The sequence below is a fragment of the Pteropus alecto genome, unplaced genomic scaffold (genome assembly GCF_000325575.1).
Source record: "Pteropus alecto unplaced genomic scaffold, ASM32557v1 scaffold79, whole genome shotgun sequence".
NCBI classification, from domain to species: Eukaryota; Metazoa; Chordata; class Mammalia; order Chiroptera; family Pteropodidae; genus Pteropus; species Pteropus alecto.
Window position 1 is genome coordinate 4,356,856 of NW_006494612.1, and position 21,815 is coordinate 4,378,670.

The window sequence follows — 21,815 nt, forward strand, 5'->3', positions numbered from 1 at the left end:
GGCACATTATGTCAGTTTGTCCTATTATTGCATCCCTTGGTTAAGGTTAGGTCACCCAGATTTGTCCAAAGTAGTTACCTTTTTTTTCTCTTTATAATAAGTTTTTCTTATTCTTGCTTTTCATAATAAAAGATTTAGTGCCATCTGGAATTTGCCCAGCTAAATTTAAAACTTACAGAACTGTCAAAGCACAAAAAGAATTCTGCTTCTTGGAGAATTCACATCTTTAGGTGAAGTTAGTTACCTGAATGTAACCAATAGAAGAGAGACTGGCTTACCGCAGGAAAGCCCTATTCTCTGCCAAATTTAGTGTGAACATATAGATGTGTATATACATTATGTTTACAATTTGTTGATTTAGTAAACAGAATCAGAAGAGGATTTACAGTCTACTTGGTTAGAATGAAGCAATGGATATTTGTACTTGCCCTAGGAGAAATTCAGGGTAATATTCAAGTTCCTGTGCATCTTGCCTTTTCATTTACAAGAGGAGAATGTAGTTTACATAACTCATGAAAAGGTGATAGACTGATTACATAAGATACCTGGAACATTCAGAAAATTAGAAAAGAACAATAAAAACTTGAAGATAACTGTTCAATATTATTTTGTTGCTGTTCATTTGTTCTAATAATATACCAAAAACAAAATTCCAAAGAGATAAAATGTTAATAAGAGATGTCTGTATGCCTGATATTACTAATCTCATATGGTAAAATCATCAGGAATCCAAATAGACATTACATAATAAAGAACAGATTTTTGAAACCATGGTATAAGCTCTAAAACAAGTGCTCTCTTTACGTCTGAACAGAGGAAACTGCCACATTATCAGTCTCCAAAAAGCTGGGTCTTACATACTTACACAGGCTGACCTATTAAAGTCAGCAGCTATATGTAACCTGATTATCACTGATAGCCAAGCAGAAAACCAAGCCTCAAAATGTGATCACCTGAATATAGCTTAACAATAGATATTAGAAAAATGTTTACTAGGTGTTTCTAGTATTTCTTCAGATAGTGTCATGTGTACATTTGAAAAAGAGACTGGCAACGACATCAAAAGTATACTCAATAGACCATACTCTATTCAATCAATCCTAAGAGATGTAAAAGAATGCCCCACTACAGTTCTCATTAAACGGCTGCATTTCTCCAAATATCTACATCTAGAGATAAAGGATAAGCTGAGAAGTGCTTAAGCTATTACCTCTCCCTTCAGTACTTTTGATACTTGTTTTACCCAATCTGGAACAGCATGAATAACTGGAGATATGGTTTATAACCTAGATGAACTCTAAATATGTCTGGGAGAAGTCATTTAAGTGAAGAATAAGCTTTTAGTCTGGTGAACCTTTGAAATGTAGATTGTCACTAAGCCAAGGTATTTAGTTTAGTTTCTTTCTTTAAAAAAAAAAAAAGACATGGCCTTCCAGTGATACAATTTCCTGTTATTTTAAGAGAAGTATCTTTTATGGTATAATTTCCAAAACAGCAGAGATTATCTAGGGAGGTTTAATGCATAAATCAAGTAATTCCATATACTTTTCTTACTTTGTCCATACTCTTCATTTGTGAATTGGCAACAAGACTCATTTGCGAGCTCATGTAAGGTTTTCAATGAGCAACCTTTAATGGACTTGTGCAATAATAATTCCACTGTAAAGAAAAATTTGCTCGTAATAGCTCATGAACATTTATATGGTCCTATAGGCTTCTGCTGAAAGAAAACTGCCTACTAATAGTCTAAGACATTTTCTAAACAATTTTAAAAGTGCAAAACTATTTCCTATATCTTCCCAACTTGCTTAATCATAAGAATTATCTCAAGTTTTAAACACACATACACACACAGACACTCACACAAAAAAGCCCCCAGCACCATCTCCTAAAGAATCTTATTCAAATTAGTTTGGGATGGAATCTGAACATCAGTATTTTTAAGACATTCTAAGGTGCGAGAACCTCTGCCCTATACCTACGAAATGTGAAAAGGGGTGGGGGAAGGGCTCAGGAATCTGTACGATCACCAAGTGATTCTAGTTTAGATGGGACAGATATGGGCAATGATATTTTACTTCCTTAAGGACAGTGATTTGGAACACTATGAGAATAGTGAACTGGAAATGAGATGCAAAGTCATTATAAGTAAAACTACGATATGGAAACCAATGAAAGAATATTAGTTAGGAAACTCTATTCAGTAAGTGTATTGTAAATGTCTACACGTGCAGTATCAAGCACATATGGACTTACAGGGATCTGAAACAAACATCATCCTCAAGAGATATTTATAGGATAAAATGGAGAAGGGGGCAGTTACAATCATAATTTATCATAGACTTTTACTGTTGAGACAAAAGAGAAGAAACTTGGAGTAACTGAAGCAGAAATAAAAGATATAAAATACATACATATGACTATATTAGGTGAAATTTACATAGTAGGCTCATAAAAAGTACCTTTAGAATTGAAAAAATTAGAATAGTACATGTTCATCTGTAGAGATTTTATTTTGATTATATCCTTTCAGTCTTTTATATAAACAAATTTTATTCTTATTAAACATATTAGCATCTCATTTGATATAGATAATATGACTGCATATAGACATCATCTACATGAGAAGTGGTATAATACAATGGTTAAGCACACAATTCTGAAATGAGACAATCGCTGATTTTAATTCCAATTCCTGTATTAACCAGCTATCTGACCCCAGACAAAATGCTATGAATGAAAGAGAGATGAAACCTTGATAGAGATCCAGGGATTTTGTGTACTTTCCATAGGACAAACCCCTAACAGTGAAATTACTGGGCCAAAGGCTATAAATGTTAAGGCTTCGAAATGTCCTCCAGAGAGGCTATTTGCTGTAGATTGAAGAGGTACATAACTGTAGTAGGCTATTACTTTGGTGGCCTTACAATAAACCATGCCTTTCAGTATTTTTCTTTTTGTATCCTCTATATCTTTCTGTATCCTCTCCCACATTGGCTTGGCCATGTGACTGCCTTTGATCAATAGTATATTAGCAAATACTTGTGACTGGGGCTTGATGTTCCAAGATGTCCTCTTAGAAGGACATTCTTTCTTGGAACCCAGTCACCATTATTCTGTTAGAAGTCTAGTTATGCGTGGAGGAAAACTCAGGACCCAATTAACAGCTCCCAGTGGTAGCCCCACTAACTTGCCAGCCAGTCATACAATTGTGTCATCTTGGAAATAAATCCTCCAGTCCCAGTCAAGCTCCTCCAGCAGATATCAAGGAGAACAGAGATAAGGTGCCCCTTCTAAGAACTGACCAAACTGCACAACTGTGCTAAAGTGAATGTTAACTGTTGTTATTTTAAGCCACCAACTTTTGAGGTTGTTTGTTACACAGCAATAGATAACTGAATCAGTAACCTGAGAAGATTGAAAGGATAATATTTAAATATAAAAATGTGGTATCTAAAACATACAGACTTTTGAAATTTTTTAACTCTTTGCTGTTTATTTTTTTGCTTCCTTATTAGCTCTTGACTTATGTTCTGAGTAGCAGCGATTCTCAGGAAATTCGATTCTCAGTTAACCGATTCTCAGTTAATTGATTCTGGATTATTCAGCAAAGGAAGTATTCCTCCATAACTTAAGAAGCTGATAAAATGAGCTTAAGTTTTTTCATTCTTAAAGGCAATTTTGAAAATAAAAGTTGTAATAGATGATTGAGAGTTGCTTTCTCTACAGTAACTTGATAAACCTCTAGGAATAAATAGTATGAAATAGTTTGTCATCTATATTATAAAAGAATGAAGGAAGCTGAGATATTTCTTTGGAGAACAAAATATTATCTGGACAACTATAAAAAACATGAATAAGGTTGTTTAATGAGTCAATTCTCTAAGACATGAGTAATAATCTATATTAATAGACTCCTTTCTCATCTAGTCAGTGGTTAGCTATAATAAGAACTAGATTATATTAAACCCTATATATTGACAGCAGCATTATTTTACTCCTTTTATAAAGCCCCACAAAGAGTCATTACTGTTGTAATAACCTGAAAGTACTCAAACCACTAACAAAATCTTTTTATTAGAAGTAGTAAGTAACTCTCTAAGAATCCGCATAATAAACATGGCTGAGAGCACAGGCTGTAAGAAGAATTGCAACTTGTCACTAAAGGTTTCAATATATAATTAGGTCAGTGTGATTTCTAGAAATTTCTGGCCAGCATACATTCTTATTTTTTAACTGTTGGGTATAACTGGTGTTTGAGGTGGAGCGGGAGAGCAGGGTATTCTGGTTCTTTTCCTCATAATTTAAGTTTCCTTCTGAGTACTTTTGTCTAGCTCTTTCTCCTCATACGTCCTCTTCCTTGTCCTGAGTTGTGAAGTTTGTAAGAAAAGGAAATCACTCCGGATCTTTCACCTTTAGTCCCCAAACTCTACTTGGAAGAATGTAAGTAAGATATTTTAAGTCATGACATTTATAAATATTAAGTCTCTTAAGCCATTAAACTGATGTTATTTAGAATGCTAATAAAATATACAGCACAAAAGGTGTTAATTGAGAATCTACCAGGAACATTAAGTATATGGACACGGTTCCTGACTTAGCAGACTTTATACAGACAAGACAGGTGAGGGTAAAGAGAGAGAAATTAAGGATACTGGAATACCATGGGGGTAAGCATCTGTAAGAAAATACACAACTAAGGAGTGCATTATTATGATAAAGACATGCACACACAACCTTTTACACTTAAAGGCTTTAAAAACTAATAGAAAATTTTATAAGTATACTTCTATGGATGCTTATACCATTATGAATCAAAAGTTTTCAAGTTTAGATGTTCAACTTTGTAAATGAAGAGTTTAAAGTCCCTGCTTTTTCCATTCACTAAAGATAATCAAGGTTAAAGTCATTAAGTTTGTATCTCAGAGAGACACTTAAGGTTCAAACAATTGCTTTATTACTTTTAGTGGTGGAAGTTCCTGACATGCTACATTGTTGGGGGAAAAATGTAAGCAAACATATATGAGTGAGTGTGTGAGTGTGTGTGTGTATATATATATTTATTCAGTATTTCCTTTATATGATTGCGGATTTAGCTTCAGAGGAGGTAATCACAAATTTGTGACCCTATATCTGATTCCTGGAAGCAGCAGGGAACAGATGAATAAGTCAAGCAGACCTGGTTCAAGTTCTCCTCTGGACTCATTAACAATATGAACCATGTCAAATGACTTTCCTTCTCCAAATCTGAGTTGCATCATCTTTAAAATAAAGATAATTCAAATAACTGCCACTTCAATAATTAAATAGCAACTATTATTACTTCACAAATCACTTATTGGATACTTACTGTAGGGTAAATACTATGCCACATGTCACATTTAATCTTCTGAAGTTCTATTTTATGGCTGAAGAAACTAAAAAAGAGGAGTTAGGTAACTTGCTCAGAATCACATGTCTACTAACAGAGAAAGGAAGGATTGAACACATGTTCAAGTTCAAAGTTCATGCTCTTAAGGCACACTATTGTTATAATACCAGACCAAAAGCAGATATTAAGTAAATAAAGCTTAAAAACTCTAGTAAGCATTTAATAAAATATCTTAACATCTACTATCTACAAGGAGCTAAGTTAATACTTGGTTAAGAGGCTTGCAAAAACATTTAAACATTACATTAAAAAGTGCTTCTAAGCACCTGTAAGTTAACATTAAAGCATAATAATATGATAAAAACCTTTTCTCTTAAAAATATGGAACCTAAAATAAAGGTATAATGTAAAAAGGTAAGTCTAGAGAAGCTGACATGGTGGAGTGAGGAGCTTGGCAAAGCCTCTCCTTAAAAAATCAGCAATAAAATAGACAAACGTGTCAAAACAACCGTATCAGGACTCTGGGAATTGGCCAAAGACATAACAAACTGAAAAGCATTTATTGAAGAACAACTGCCAAACCTTAGACCGGTGGAAATCTGAGGTGTTTTGGTCATCCCCAACAGCTCCATCAATGCTAGGTTGACCAGTGTGGGCCAAGCTGTGGAAACCAGCACCACTGCTGCTAGCGGGGGGATCACTGATTGAGTAGAATGCTGAAGAATACCATATGCAGGAGTATCCTTGAGAACAATGGTGACCTTGGTGGCAAACAACTGGGGAAGGCCAATACTGCAGCACTCTAAGGTTGCAATACTAACTGAGGCAAGAAACAAACCAGCAGATTTGCCAGAAGTTTAGCAGAGATATCCTGAGAACGGCACAGCCATGGTAAGCCTTGCTATGCTCTCACTTATCCCAGGAGGTCTGAAAGGCTGTGCGCTTGCACAAAGCTGTATGCAAGCTCAGGAAAGACTGGCGAAGACCCCAGTTATCTTTATATCCTTGGCTGGATGTGACGTCTTTCACAGATACAGAATAGCCATGGATGTAAGAAGACTTGGCACAAAGTAAAAGCTGGAACAAACCTGTAAACTGCCTATAGTTTGAATTCATTCCTCAACCTACATACAAATCCACTGGCAAAGAGGAGAAGCCTTACTGGTTCAAGGTGTTTATTATGCACAACTTCTGACCAGTCACTGGCTGACCATGAAGTTGTGTTGATCCAAGGGTGACCCCTAGAAAAGAGTTAAGATATAATGCACTCTGAAAGGCACCATTTATTCTCATCCCAGTTCACTTTTACTCAAGCTATAAGTAAACTATAGTTTTTAAATGTGTACTCAATTTTCTAATGTAATAAATGATCCTATCAAAAAAAAAAGTCTCTAATTTTTGTTTGGATTAAGAAATTTTCTCTGTCTTAATCAGTAGAGAATGGTGCATGTGTGTGAAGTTGATGCACACCTTGAAGGCTAGCACAGGGCTAACAGTGACCAGGCTGTAAGTGACTACTGACCAGAAACACACTGAGAAAGGCAAAAAGGTCAAAGAAACTCAGGAGGAAAAGCCCTTGTGTACACTGCTCCCTTCATATATGAGCCATCCTGTATTTTTGAAGCCACTATCACTTATAATCAACTAAAAATATGTCAAACAAGTCAACTTCGATTCCAAGGAAACTGGACAAACAGTTGTCTGGTAGTTTGAGCCTAACAGTTCGATTTAAATAGCTCCATATGGCTAATAGCTAATGGCTGCTGTATTAGAGATTAGACAAAGGCAGATCAAATAACATATTCCTTGTAAATAATCCACTGAACTATATTCATAACTGATGGCCTACTTCAACCTATAAAGGTTTTCTTAATTTTATGAATGCTTTATCAGATTCTATATAATTATAATCCTTCTACTATGCTCCCTTAGCTTTGACATTCTTGAACTTTCTTCACACAGAAGCTGTGGGTGCCTTAAATATTTAATATATATTTTTAATATATACTTCATAATCTTTTCTTAAGATGAATTTTAAAAATTTAGTCTATCACAAACGAATGTGGATGTTTTAAAAAACAGATTGTTCTTGCTCATTTTAACGATCGCCTGAAGTTAAGGTGCAGGTTTCTTCTCAAAATAGAAACAAAAAAATTATGTGAATTAGAAGAAATTGTGTAGTTATATATTTATTGACTGAAATATTTAAATATATTTTAGACTTTGAGACCTAGAATTATAAGTTGCAAAAGTCAAAGTACTTTTCTCCCGATGTGTGTACTGAATGGAAGATACTATTGCTTGGAATTAAGAGGGTCAAAGGCCTGACAATAAAGTATGAAACATTTTGCAAGTTAAATTTTAATCAAGAGCCAATAACATAAAGTAATCATCACCTAGAACTTGTAATTTTACACTTGCCTAATTTCAGAAGTTAGCCCTCTCTCATACAAGGGCACTAGATGACAAGGATAAACAACTTTATCATATATTACACAGTTATTTCTGTAATACTCAGTGTATTTTAAAAATGCACTGGTCATTTAGCATTGCTGATCTTGACCTATACCTAGATAGCCAAAGTGACTCAGTCTTTTAATAATTTTCTCTTTAGTTTGGAAAAATAATCCTCTACAGCCTATTAAGTAAGGCACTCAGCTTTTTCCATGAGAAAAACATATTTTTCTACACCCTAGGTAAAACATCTTGGCAGACTAGTAGAGGGATAATGAGAACTGATAGTGCTAAATTCTGATAGGGAAGAAGATAGGGCTGTGGCCTATAATCAAGGCTCAGGTAAGGCTGAGCCCCAGTCCCCACTGACTCTCATTCTCTTGGAGTGAGTCTAGAGTGTCTCCTTCTGTTGAAAATGTTCTTTAAGACAGAGGAATGGTCATTCTTATTAGTTTCCTACTGCTGCTGTAGCAAATTACCACAAACTTAGTAGCTTAAAACAAAACAAATTCATTATCTATGGTTTTGGAGGTAGGAAGCCCTAAATGAGTCTCATTGGGCTAAATTAAGGTGTCATCAGGGCTGCATTCCTTCTGGAGGATCTAGGGGAGAATTTATCTTCTCTAACTTCTACATCTGGCTGTAATCTTTGGTTCATGGTTCTTTCCTCCATTTTCAAAGTCAGCAACTGCATACTTCAATCTCTGCTTCCATCGTCACAACTTCTTCTATGACTGACTCCACTGCCTGTTTCACTTATCAGGACCTTTGTGATTACATGAGGCATAACCAGGTAATCTGGGGCAATCTCTCTATCTCAAGATCCTTAATTTAATCACATCTGCAAAGTCACTTTTGCCATGTAAGGTAACATATTCACAGGTTCTAGGTATTAGGAAGTGGATCTTTGGGGTGTCATTATTCTGCCTACTATAGTCACCCAAGTGACTATGTCACTCCAACTATGGCATTTGGAGATTCCTAGTAAGTAATATGTGGTAGATAAATGTTGCCATGAATTCTTCGAAGCCTCTTCCAACCAAGAGGTGGAGTCTATTCCCCCACTCCTTAAATCTGAACTAGCCTTATGATTTGCTTTGACCAACAGAATGTAGTACAAGAGACAAGTTTCAGAGCCTAAAACTCAAGAGGTGTCACAACTTCCCTCTCCATCCTCTTGGAATGATATTCTAAGACTGCCATATAAAGAAGCCAGTCTGACTGGAGAATGAGAGTCTATGTGGAAGAAAATGAGGCATCCCAGAGGGATAGCCAGATATGCCAACTTTCCAGCTAAAAACAACTACATAAATTAGGACAGGTAAAAACCAACATATAAGCCGTTTAGCCAACCCACAGAACAATGGAAAATCACTATTTCAAGTCAATAAGTTTTAGGGTGGTTTGTTACAGCTGATACAACATTGGTTAGGTGGGAAGACCAGCCTATATACTACGTACACATATTTGAATGAGCTTTTGGCAAGAGGAATAAAGGAAGATCATTAGCATTAAGTTTGGGAGGAGAACAGCAGGTAGATTTTCTTGGCTATATCACAAAACACGATCAGGTTGAAACAGGAAATGACTATTGTTAAGAATAATCAACTGTTCTATATCTGTGATCTATTTTAACTGGAAATAAGAGCCATTATAGTTTCTAAGAAGAGGCAGTCAGATAACTAAAACTATATCAAAGAAAACACAAGAGAAAGTACCTACCATACTTTCTAGACATAGCAACTGCCCAAGACATGCTTAAAAACAAAACACATTATAATAAAGAGGTAGAGAAACATGTCTGAGCCAGACAGTAATAAGAGGTGAAGGGCATAAAGTGGTCAGAATCCAGTAGTAATACTATGTGACTTAGTGGCAAGTCACTGACATTAGATGTTGGCAATGAAAGACAGAAAAGACAGTTGCTCTCTTGGCCTAGAACACTACTAGCCCATTCTGCCCTGACTCCTGGTCTCTTGTGGCTGGCTTGGGTTCCCACTGCACATTATGAATATTTTTACCCAACACTACCAAATTAAATTGAATTTACCTCTCTTCCCACCTTCAGTCTGTAAGCCTCTAAAAACAAGGAATATGTTACTCACCTCTTAGCCAAACATCTAGCACGATATTTGGCATAGAGTAGGCAGTTCATAAATGTTCATTTATTGGATAGTTTTAGGGAAAACTGATCAAAGAAAACATTCAGTCTTTTTTCAGGTTGGTGTGAACTTGCTGAATGCAGCAACCATGTCATATTAAACTTAGCATTCCAAGTGCTCAATAAAGCAACTGGTCCACAGGAGTACTTACTCGATGTTAACAAATTTAAGAAATTTAGTTACCAAAAAATGGATTGAAAGTCTTGAGAGAACAAAACTGAGAAAATACATAGATTACAGATAAGAATCACATCCTAAAGTCTAAGTAAAAAGCCCTACAATTACAATTTATTTCAACTTAAGTATATCAACACCATCTGTCCTTTTAAACTAAGATAAAAATTCGATTAATTTACTATAGTGCCCCATAATGAGAATTAACATCAGTTTTTCAATTTTCAACTTTACCTCTTTCTACAAGCCAGACATTAAACTTCCCCATGTCAATAGTTCAATCAATTTAAATATCAAAAATCATGTAATAATGGCATACTGCCTTATTATGTAGAGGGTTAACATATAAAAACACAAGCATTAAAGATGATATGGTATAAGAAATTAATTCTGGGTTAGAAGATATGTAAACCATGATGCTGGCCAGAACTGATTACAATCTGTTTTGTCAGGCATCACTTTCAGCTTTGTCATTGGTTTATGGACTATTAGTTTTATCAGCACCAATTTTCTCTCTTTAAATGGTTATTCAAAGAAGTTTACATAAGGCTTGGGGTGAGAACATAAGCTTTATAAATTAAAAATCCTTGTGGCTGGCCTTAATATGAATAGTAGGTATAATCTAATAACTCACAAAGTTAGATTCTGTCTTTGTAAAAAGCTGGGTCTTTAGAAGGAAAGAATAGTGTGTAATTATTTCATTCATCACCCAACAATAAGGCTATGCTCTAAGATTCTACTGGTATTTGATGAATGTGTAAGAAAAAAAAACCTTACTAGCAGTGTTATATGTAACTACCATTTCATCAATCATTTGCTACTGGCATCCTAAATTGAATTTTTTTTCATAGTCTCATGTTTTAAAATTAATATTCTTCAAGTGCTTTTGATTTTCATCATTTCAATGCTACATAAACTCTAGGGGTTGGCAAACTTTTTCACAAAGGGCAAGGCAGTAAATATTTTAGGCTGTCAAGGCTACTAGACTCTGCCTTTTTAGTACAAAAGTGGTCATAAATAATATGTAAACAAACAAGTATGCTGTGTTCCAATAAAACTTTACAAAAACAGAAGCCCACAGCTTGCTGACACCTGTTAGACCCATTAGTGTCTTAAGAATGTTCTCAGTTATATAACGTGGGAGAATCTTTGGGTATAAATTTAAACAAAGACCTTGTGGTACACAGACGTATGCCTAGCCAATAAGACTTTTATCTGCTTCTGTTTCCACCTGAAGATAACCAACAACAAAGGAGTGAGATACTGAGAACTAGACACAAGAAGGGGAGCTTCGAGACTCTTTTATTCCTCTATATCAGCAGTCTCCAACCTTTTTGGCACCAGGGACCGGTGCTCCTATGAGAATCTAATAATTGATGATCTGAGATGGAGCTGAGGTGATGCCAATGCTGGGGAGAAAGCACCTGCAAATACAGATGAAGCTTCTATCACTCACTACTCACCTCCTGTTGTGCAGCCCAGTTACTAACAGGCCATGGACCGGTACTGGTCCATGGCCCAGGGGTTGGGGACCCCCGCTCTATCTGAATTAAAATTCCCAAACTTACACGGTGACGGAAGGAAATTTAACTTTGGACAGTGAACATACAATACACTATACACATGACATATTACTTAACTGTACATTTGAACCTATGTAATTTTATTAATCAATATCACTCCAATAAATTTAATAAAAAAAATTCCCAAACTTACAATAGAACAAAGAAGCTCGTGTTACAAGGGCAAGAATGGGGAGCGGGGAGCAGGGGGAGCAGACAAGCTATAAGTAGCAGATATGGAAATAATTTTAGGACAGCCAAGCAAAAAGAGATGTGCTACATCAGTGACAAAATCGAAGTCTAGAGAGCACAGAATTAAAAAGTGACCATCCCAATACTGTTAGACACAGTAATTTTATAAAAATTTTAAGTCTTCCTATGATTCTCTAGTAAGAGATGCTGATCTCACTTATTTTGGTGGCTCAAATTATATACTCCATCATTCAATGTCATCAACTAAAATGCTGGCCCTAAGTAAAACTGCCTTCATAGTTTTAAATAGCCATTAAATACAAAAAGACAAAAAAATAAAAGTTAACCATCTACTTTCATTACCTCTAACCCAACTTAATCACATGGTATATACCCCTATCAGATATGCCATGTCATCATACTTGCCTCCTTTCTGTACTCATCAAAATTAATTCTCAGGAAGAGGTGGAAATCACTGACATTTAAAACTGACAAAACTAATGAGAACTCAATTTTATTTCTTCCAAATCAAATAAACTTTCTCAAAACTCTGAAATTTCAGACTTCAGAAAAAAAAAAGAATTAAGAGAGATAATCAGAATGTTGCTAAAGCCACACCATAAAAGGACTAATCCTAATCATTTGCTACTGTGGCAAAGAAAAGTGTCTGTCCTTTCTTCAGATGGCTGCCTAGCTAGACTAAATTTTCCAGCTTCCTTTGCAGCTACAGGCAGCAACGAGCAGGAATATGCCTTTTCCTTGGCTAGAATGTGGGTATAATGTTGAGAATAATATGTAATGTCAAGCCACAATACCCACTGTGAATTGCCCCTGAGACCTCTTCATATGAAAAATAAATAAATAAAGTTTTTTTAAGGTCTCTGTGAGAACAGACCAAACTATATTTTAATTGATACAACTTTTCTGGCAGGCTACAGCAAATGTCACACATTATTATCATGTCCAAATTCCTAAGTTAAATATTTCTTTAAAGAAGTAAGACTCTAGTTGAAAGCTTAAAGTCATTTAATTAAGGAATCAGTAAACAGCAACATCAAGATTACAGTATTGCTTTTTCTTGGACACCATCTTTCTTATCTGATGCTCAAAAATTGTTGGCTCTGCTTACATGGAAGCAGCATAATATGGTAGAAACATCAAAGTGTCTAAAAATAACAGTTCAGTGCTTTCCTTTTTGTAAGCATAATTATGAAGGTGAGGAGAGGAAAATCACTACTACCGGGATAGCTAAAAGTTAAGCCCTTTCAGACTTCCCACTTTAACGGTGTAGATGGCAATATTAATGAAATATGTAGATTTCTTTCTTAAATGGATATTTTGCCTTTTCTTGACTTCTGGCTTACTTCCAAGATTATTACACAGGGATACAGATATGGATGGTGCAAGACAGGGGCAAAAAAATCTGGCTTGGCTGCATACAGTCAATGCCTCCCTTCTTCTCAAAAAAGGTAAGCGGTATAGGTCGGCATGCTTTCAGCTAGTATCTAAATTGTCTCCCCTTCAAAAACAGTTTTTTTTCTTTGGCAAATGTCACTGGTTTTCGTCTCTGCTGTCAGGATCTGATTTGTTTATTTTCAGAATTTGCCTTTTTTCCAATCCCATCAAGGCCACCAACCAGCTCCATATATTTTTCTCATACTCCTCTGCTGCCTATCATTTCTTAGAGACAGAGAGCATTGTGCAACCAGGAATAATCCTTGCTGCATATCACTTAAGTGCCCTTGCTGGGTGGTTTTTAAACTACTGCTTCTTAAATCCCATCCTAGCCCAATTAAAAGAGAATCTTCTTCGCTTCAAAAGCTCCTCAGGTGATCTGAATGTTCAGTGAGGATGGAAGAAAAAGTGTGGGCTCTGAAGGTCAGAAAATCTAGATTCCAATCCCAGTTTTGCCATTTAATAGCTCTGACTTTGGGCGAATTACTTAACCTTCCTAAACTTCATTCTCCAATAAATGCCCACTATGTGCAAAACAATGTCAGATGTTAAGTAAGGGTGGTTATGACAGTCCTGTCCTCTAGGAGCTTATAGTGGAAGATACAGGAACCAAAGGAAGCCGCAGACAAGCAAACAAACTTAATCCTAAGGGCACACAGAGAGGAAATCCAGTCTCAATTCCAGGGAACAGCAAAATCTCTAAAAAAGGTGACAGGCTAAGTCCTGCAGGACAAGTAATGGTAGCTAGTCAAGGACTAAAGGAAGATATTTTAACAGAGGACGAAGTGTGTGCAAAGACCCAGATACAAGAGAACACAGCTTAGTTGGGCGATACAAGTAGTTCAGTAGAACGGGGGCATAAAATAAGAATGAGGGGGGAACAAGAGATGAGGATCAACAGTGACCTTGGCTTCTATATCTGCAAAACAGAGATATAATCTATTCTGCTTGGTTACCTCAAAAATCAAATTACAAATATAGCACAGTGCCTTGAACATAATAGGTACTCAAGTGATAAATCCTCTCACTTTTCAGCTTTAATATAGAAAAAAGCTTGCCTTTTGTAAGCATCACCAGCCAACCAACACCTTTTCTTTGGGTCATCTCATCATAGCCCAGAATTTAATAATAAACTATTTTCAGCTGTTTATTTTTCCTGGGTTCATCTTACTGAGGAGTCAACTTCCAGATCTCAAGAGTGCCAAATATTGGGAATTCTTTCAAAAGGTTCAGACACTTAGGGTACCCCAAAACTAGGCTGTAGATAAAGGTTTTGATGTACTATTTTAAATTAAATCAACTGCAGCCATGAAGCAATTCTGAACCAGTACCAGACCCCTTTAAACTTAATCCTGGCTCTGACACTAGTTAGATAATTTACTTTGGGTGAGACACAACCTTATGTGCCTTGGTATCCTCATCTGTTAAATGAACATCAAACAAAGTTCCTAATAACCCAATATACCAGGGCTACTTTTTAATTGCCATTGCCTCCCTCTCCTTCATCTTAAGGGATGGATTGGGTAAGAATCTTCAAAGCTAGCAACACGCCTCTCCTTGACAGGAATGCTGCAAGTCAGCCATGGCTGACAACTAAGATGTACATCAGACAACATCTCATGGCCAATTGATAAAGCCACAAAATTGGTGCAGATGTCTTTTGGCACCAAAACACATTAATTCTTTAAAATATTATTCTTGCCCTTTAATAATACATGCTTATAAATCCTAAAACTAAGTCTAAGAATTAATTTTTCAGCTTCCAATCTGGATATTAAGGACTCTCAATTTAAAATTAGAGGATTCACCCAGAGAAAAATCATTAACACGGGTTTAGAAAGGCAAACACTGTCAAAATGTTACTTTTACTGATCATCTTTCTGACACAATGTTTACTACCAAACTTTACTATTCAGCTTTATATGTGAACAAGCCTTAACTTCAAAAGGCTACTTTTGTAATTACGTGATGTGATGAATGTTAACTCAATTTACTGTGGTAATCACTCTGCAATGTATCTTAACAAATTGTTATACTGTATATCTTAAACAAATATGTTATATGTCAATTAAATCTCAATGAAACAGGAAAAAATACTAGTACAGTACAATCATAGACCCATATACTACCTTAAAACATGGAGTACTTGACATTTTTTGGTCTTAAATGTGAAATTAACCATGTTCTGAATGGCATCACAATTTTCCACATGGAATCCCACAAAATATAATAAAAATTTAAAACAAAGAAAAAAAAGGATACTTGATTAGGTACTAAAACAAGACGGCTTTTTTAAATACCACATTTGCCTCAATGAAAGTATACTTTCATGCCAAGTAGGTTTCTTGATAAGAAAATCTAACAATTTTATTAACTCAACTGCACATTATTAACAAAAAAACTGTAGCTTATCACTGACTTTTCATTTAGAAGATATCTGTATTTAGAAAGAGGTAATCTTTGAGTGCTTATTATATACCAGTCATTGTGCTAAAGAGATTTATGTGCATTAACTCAGTCCTATGAGGTAGATACTATAAACATATTTATTTTACAAAGAAGTAGAGCCTAGATTTTATACCTTACTCTAATAAATGATAAATCTATTCTTTAAACTCAGAGCTCAAGAAAGATCCTTACCTTCACTCCTGTTCAAAACAGTTGTCTCTAGATACAACAAATCTTAATTAAAATCTCCAGAAAATTAGTTACATTATAGCACAAACTTCATAAATGGTGACTGAATTTCCCCTTTAGCCTTCTCTTTATAATAATTTTAGACTCTGAGGTTTAATCATTTATGGTGCTCTCTACTATACCTACCCATTAGAACAATTTTTAAAAACATTAACACTACCAATTATTTTCAAAAGCCCAAAGATACTAATCAAGTGATCCTAATAGTCTTAAACACTATCCTCAAACCTAGAGATAAATGGAGATTGGGAAACTTGCATTCTAAAGTGCCACCATCCAGATAAAATTACTCTGTGAATTAGAGTAATTTCAATCAGATCCTATAAAATTGAACATTTTTCTCAAGACCAGAATTAAAGAGTAGCTATAAGATAGTTTAAGGATCCAAACTCTGGAACATCTAATTGTTTGCCACATGGCAAATTCAATAGCAAACGGCAGGCAATAGGGGCTAGGGAGAGCAGCAACAGTTTAGAAAAGTAGTAATAAATAACATTAAAAAATGCTTTATTCATTTTACTGGCCATTCTACTTTAATACAAGAATGTAATTATTCTCAAAAACCACATGCTGCTTAAAATAAGACCTAATATCTTACTAAATGGTGTCCTGAGTTTTAACACATTACATATTAAGAGTAACCACAATGGCATTTCATTAAAAACTCAATTATATTTTCTTAGAAGGCACCTCACTTATGACTACAAATCATTAACACACAACAAACTGGCTCATATAATACAAACCAGTGTAGGTGTGTGTTTTGTTAATTCTGTAACTCATTAATTATTCTTTAAAAGGATTATTTTCTTTAAAATGCAAATGATCACACTTTAACTGTCACATCAACCATTTGGTAATCAAGTATCAGGTATATTTTTTAAATAGTTAAATCATCACACTAAAGTCTATTTAATATAATGCACTCAGCGAGATAAACCCAAAGTTATTAAATAAAGGAAGTGTAGGCAGGAGATTCCACTTCAGTTGTGTGACAGGAAGTATTAGCTATGGAAGTTTAGAAACAGGAATACCAAGTTCTGTTTCAGCAAAAGAAAGGAAAACATGGTGGTTAATAAGGGTAAAAGAGGAAGTTCTTTTCAATGAACAATCCACCATATACTTAGGATAATCCAAAGTCATTCCAAAAATTTTTTTAAAAAGCTTCACTTTTTCACTAGTTTTATATGATAATGTACTTCTCTAGGTACACTGGAGCCTGGATTTGCAGATGAGTTATACGACTGCTTATGGCTAACATTTTATGTATCCATAGGGAGATAAGGGTGGCTTGTAACATTAAGCTGTTAGTTTCATATCTTAAACTAAAGTTTGATGATTAATTTTCTTAGCAACACTGCATCGGTCATTTTTTAAAAGTGCGTATATTTTAAAAGTAAGTATATTCACAATGTGAATATACTTAACACTACTGAACTGTACACTTAAAAATGGTTAAGATGGTAAATTTCATGTTTTTTTACCACTTTTAAAAAAGTGCATAAGTTAATGAGAAATTACTTCACTTAAATGTTAATAGTAACTTGTTAACATAAATTTTGATTATTCTAAAGCTAAATTCTTATTATCTTTAATTTTTAATAAAATTTGTTGTTGTTGTCATCTCTAACAGCTGGATTTGTTTTCATGTAATCAATTTTTAAAGATACTACCACACATGAGCAAGTTCTTTAATCCTGAACTACGGAAAGTGAAGCACTACTCTCAATTAACATCTTTCAAATCATCTGAATTACTTATTGCCAACAAATACTAGTTATGAAATTATAAGTGTGTTTCTACTTCAGCTGATTCATTCGGTGAAGTGCAAATCTCGAAATTAAGAAAGCAGGATCTCTAAATGAATATGCTTTTCCTGAAGCAGTAGTAGTTTTGGATTGTGGGGCAGGCAACTCCTTATACTTTAGCAGGACGGTGGCCCAGAATGCTAAGATCAACCTTTTCCAATCACCGTTCTCATCTGGATCTGCCCTACCAAATTTGTCAGGCTGCTGTCAACTCCCTTTAGGTTAAAGTGTACAACCAAGCTAGAAAGAGCCTGGAGCAATCAGCTTGGCTTGGCCATCTCTGGGAAAAGTCTCCAGAAAAAGAAAACTGGGAAGGCTTCAACTTTGCGCAAACTCCCCATCTCAGTCACATCTACCTCCCTTCCAGAAGAACTGTGTTTTGTGTTCTCGAAAGATCTACCCCTTTCCAACTCAAATGTCATTCCCAGATCAGCGGCTGGAGGGGCAAGCGCCGCTCAACCCACGCCCTGTTCTTCCAGCACCTTATCCAAACGCCAGCGCTGGGCTCAGCTCACTCAGCAACCACCATCCCAGCCCTACACCAAGAGGGACCCTTGCCACGACCGCGCCCGCAGACAGGGCTACCCAACCGAGTCAGCCGGTGGCTCCCGGCCTGGACAGATGAGCCGCCTGAGGACATTCGCTCCTAGGTCTGCTGGGGGCAAGCCGGGACGGCAGGAGGGGTCTCGCTGTAGGAGAGAAAGACGGCCTCACCTTGACCCTGATCTCATAGGTGGTGAAGCGGCCCCTGCCGACCCCCACCGTCTGCGGGTTGCTCACATCAATCTCGAGGAAGTTGCTGGGCGGCCCGTAGGCGTCATTCAGATTCTGCGGCTTGGTGATCAGCCGCCGGGTGTCCGCCACCGTCTCCGCCATTTCGCTGTTGCCGCCGCCGCGGGCTCCCTCCGCCCCCTCCGCGTTCCACCGACGCCGCCGCGGGGACACCGGGTTCGCGCGCAGCGGTCGCGAGGCGAACGAGCACGTAAGGCGAGCGTTCACCCCGCGCGCAAAGCTCCTCCCCGTGCCCCTCCGGCTTCCGTCTCTGGTACCCAGGAAAGAGACCGCTGACTCGCCGGACCAGCGTGCCCCGGGCCAGAGAAGCCCAGATGAGGCCGCGGACAGGACTGCGGACTAGGAGGGGAAGAGGGGCGGAGTCACGGGACTTGTAGTCACAAACAGGTTCCGGCCAGACTACAACGCCCACAATGCACCGGGCGAGCGCGCCGCCGCTGGAAGGCGGCCTTAGTGCCGGGGATCCTAGGGGCGCGGTGAGGTGCCCTCCTACCTTTCTGCGTCCGCCGGGGCCTGGAGCGGTGGGAAGGACACCGGAAGTGGTCTTTGCGGCGTCGGGAACTGCGGGGGCAAAGTTAAACGGTGAGGTAGGGGAGGTTTGCTGGCAACTGAAACAACCACCTCTGCTAACTCTGTACCTACCCATACACCGTCTCGCCTTGAATCCCTTTATGTGCCTTTCTAGGTAAACTTTAACAAATGCCTCAAATGATGACATTGATATCAGCTATGAGAATTTCACCACACACGTATCTGGTTTGATAAACTGAAAGTTGTAAAATACGGGAGTGGAATAAAAACAAAAGACCTCGCTCAGTCATAGCACTAAGAGCAAACCGTTTTTTACTGGTTGGCCCTCTAAAACAATAACTTAAGTAGATAGGCTGAAACCTCCCTTGAATGCCCTGTTTGACCTGCAACTTTTCTCCTTCATTTCCCACAAAGTCCCAGTAAGTTTTCTACCAAAAAAAAAAAAAAAAAGTAAACGTATCTTTACAGCATTTGAAATGAAACTCAGATAAGCCTTTATAAGAAATGGAAAAAAGACAAAATAAGTAGATCGTAGTTCATCTTTAGCAAATGGAGATTTTGAACTTTGAGGTAGAAGGATAAATGTCTGTCCCTGCCTGGAGAGTTATCTCCCTTAAAGTTATAGTCCCACAACTACTTATGAATTTTTGATATGCTGTTTCAGAAACCTATCTTTAAATAATCTGATCTGTCCCTTAAACTGAAAAGTTGTCCAGATTATTAACAACCATTAACAACCATAACACTAAGAACAGTTGATATAAAAAAAATTACTTAAACGTGATGTGATTATTTTCCAGAAAACTCAACATTCATTGATTCAACAAATATTTACTGAAGGCCTACTAGGTGTTTCCAGCTCTAGATTCTAGAGATAAGGGCTTATAAGACATGGAAATTCTCTAATCTCATTGGGTTAATAGTCTGTTATAAATGTATCTTGGGGAGACAAATCAAAAATAATATACCTGCCAATATGATTAGTGTTATAAAGAAAGTAAAACTGGATAATGTGATAGTGACCGAGACAAGCTTATTAGATAGGGTGGTCAGAGAAGTCCTCTCAGAGTATATGTCTCTTCCAAAGAATAAGGATAATAATATTGGAATAAGTATGCCCAGACAGGACTCCCTGTCGGCCGTTTCCTGTTGCAGAAACCAGATGGGAACTTGACTGGTATGATTACAGCAGTTAACTTAAGAAATGAATATAGATGACTCTGAATTTAAGAGACCAAGAACCACTGTATTGTGTTGTCATCCATGACATCTGAACAAAGCAATCATGGGATATTTTTATAGAAATGTTCTGTCATTCCTTGTAGGCCACTTAGTCATTTCTTGGGCAGTAAAGCACTGTCATACAGCTAAAGAAGAGCATTCCTGTATAAACATCAGGAAAATTTTACCTTTATTTTTCAGGAGCTACATTAAGCTACTAGATTAACAAGAGAATTTAGTGGCTGAATGAAAGGAAAAAAACCTAATTTAAAGCTTTCCACTGTCTAGGCAATGTCTAGTTAGAATGGAGATGAAAAAAATATCCTATTCATAATAGTGACCAAAAGTTAAAAAAAAAAAGGAAGAAACAAAATTATAAAATTTTATTAAAGGACAGAAACCAAAACCTAAATAAAAAAGAGTCCATGTTCCTGGATAGGGGGACTTAATATCAGAAAAATCAAACTTCATGTGCAATTAATTAGGCAATTATAATCAGAATCCCAGTGTGGTTAGTTTTACTCTCCCCTCTGCTTTGGGTGGGTGGGTAGTACTGGACAGAATTTTTTTTAAGTTCATATATTGAAGAATAATCAAGAAGATTATGAAAGTGAAAAAAAAAATTAAGGGGGATTTGCTTTATCAAATGTTAAAATTCACTATAAAACCACTATAAAGAGTGTGGTTTTGGCTCTATATAGAGTACAGACACAGATCCTAATAAAGAACATGATCTATAACAAGGGGAGCATTTCAATTCATTGGGGAAATGGTGCCGACACATTTGGATATCCAGGGAATAGAGGGACCACAGAGCTAGTCCTTTGTATTATACTGTATGTGAAAAAATTCCAGATTTAAATATAAAAAATAAAAATATATTTAGAGGAAATTTAGGAGAAAAGTTTTATAACCTTTAATTAAAGGAAGTGTTTCTTGAGCAATATTGGAAATAAGCCATAAAGAAAAAGTAGTCACTTCAGTACAGAAATTTTAAATAAAAATTATATAGCACATAGACTAGTAAAGGGCTAATATATTCCTAATATACAAAGAACTCCCATAAACTGATAAGACAACATCATAGAAAAATAGGCAAAGAAAATGAATAGGTACTTTTCTACACATTTTTCACATAATGGACTTATCAAATTATAACAACGCTGGGTAAATGGAGGCACAAAGGCTAAATAACTTGATCACTCAGTTCAAAATGGCAAAACTAGTTCCAGAATTTATATACTTAAACACTATTTCATGCTGCTTCTTAGGTGAGAAATTCAAATGGAGAATAAGCCCTTAAAATATGCTTGACCGCATAATCAAATAAAAGTACATTAAAGCAAACATGAGGTACTGTTTTCTATCATATTGGCAAAAATCAAAAGAACAGAAA

General features: G+C 36.4%; 2 protein-coding genes across 4 annotated transcripts in view; one reads left to right on the top strand and one right to left on the bottom strand.

Annotated features, from left to right (window-relative positions):
- Nucleotides 1-19,063, bottom strand: part of SNX3 (sorting nexin 3) — a 35,013-nt gene extending 15,950 nt beyond the window's left edge. The window contains exon 1 of the mRNA XM_006926053.3: nt 18,590-19,063. Coding sequence (XP_006926115.1) covers nt 18,590-18,751 — 162 coding nt within the window. The 5' untranslated portion in view covers nt 18,752-19,063. The remainder of the gene's footprint in view (nt 1-18,589) is intronic.
- AFG1L (AFG1 like ATPase) overlaps nt 19,057-21,815 on the top strand; it is a 168,560-nt gene continuing 165,801 nt past the window's right edge. For all 3 annotated transcript variants that reach the window (XM_025042398.1, XM_025042401.1, XM_025042400.1), the window contains exon 1: nt 19,057-19,249. In XM_025042398.1, the coding sequence (XP_024898166.1) occupies nt 19,081-19,249 (169 nt within the window). In that variant the 5' untranslated portion in view covers nt 19,057-19,080. The remainder of the gene's footprint in view (nt 19,250-21,815) is intronic.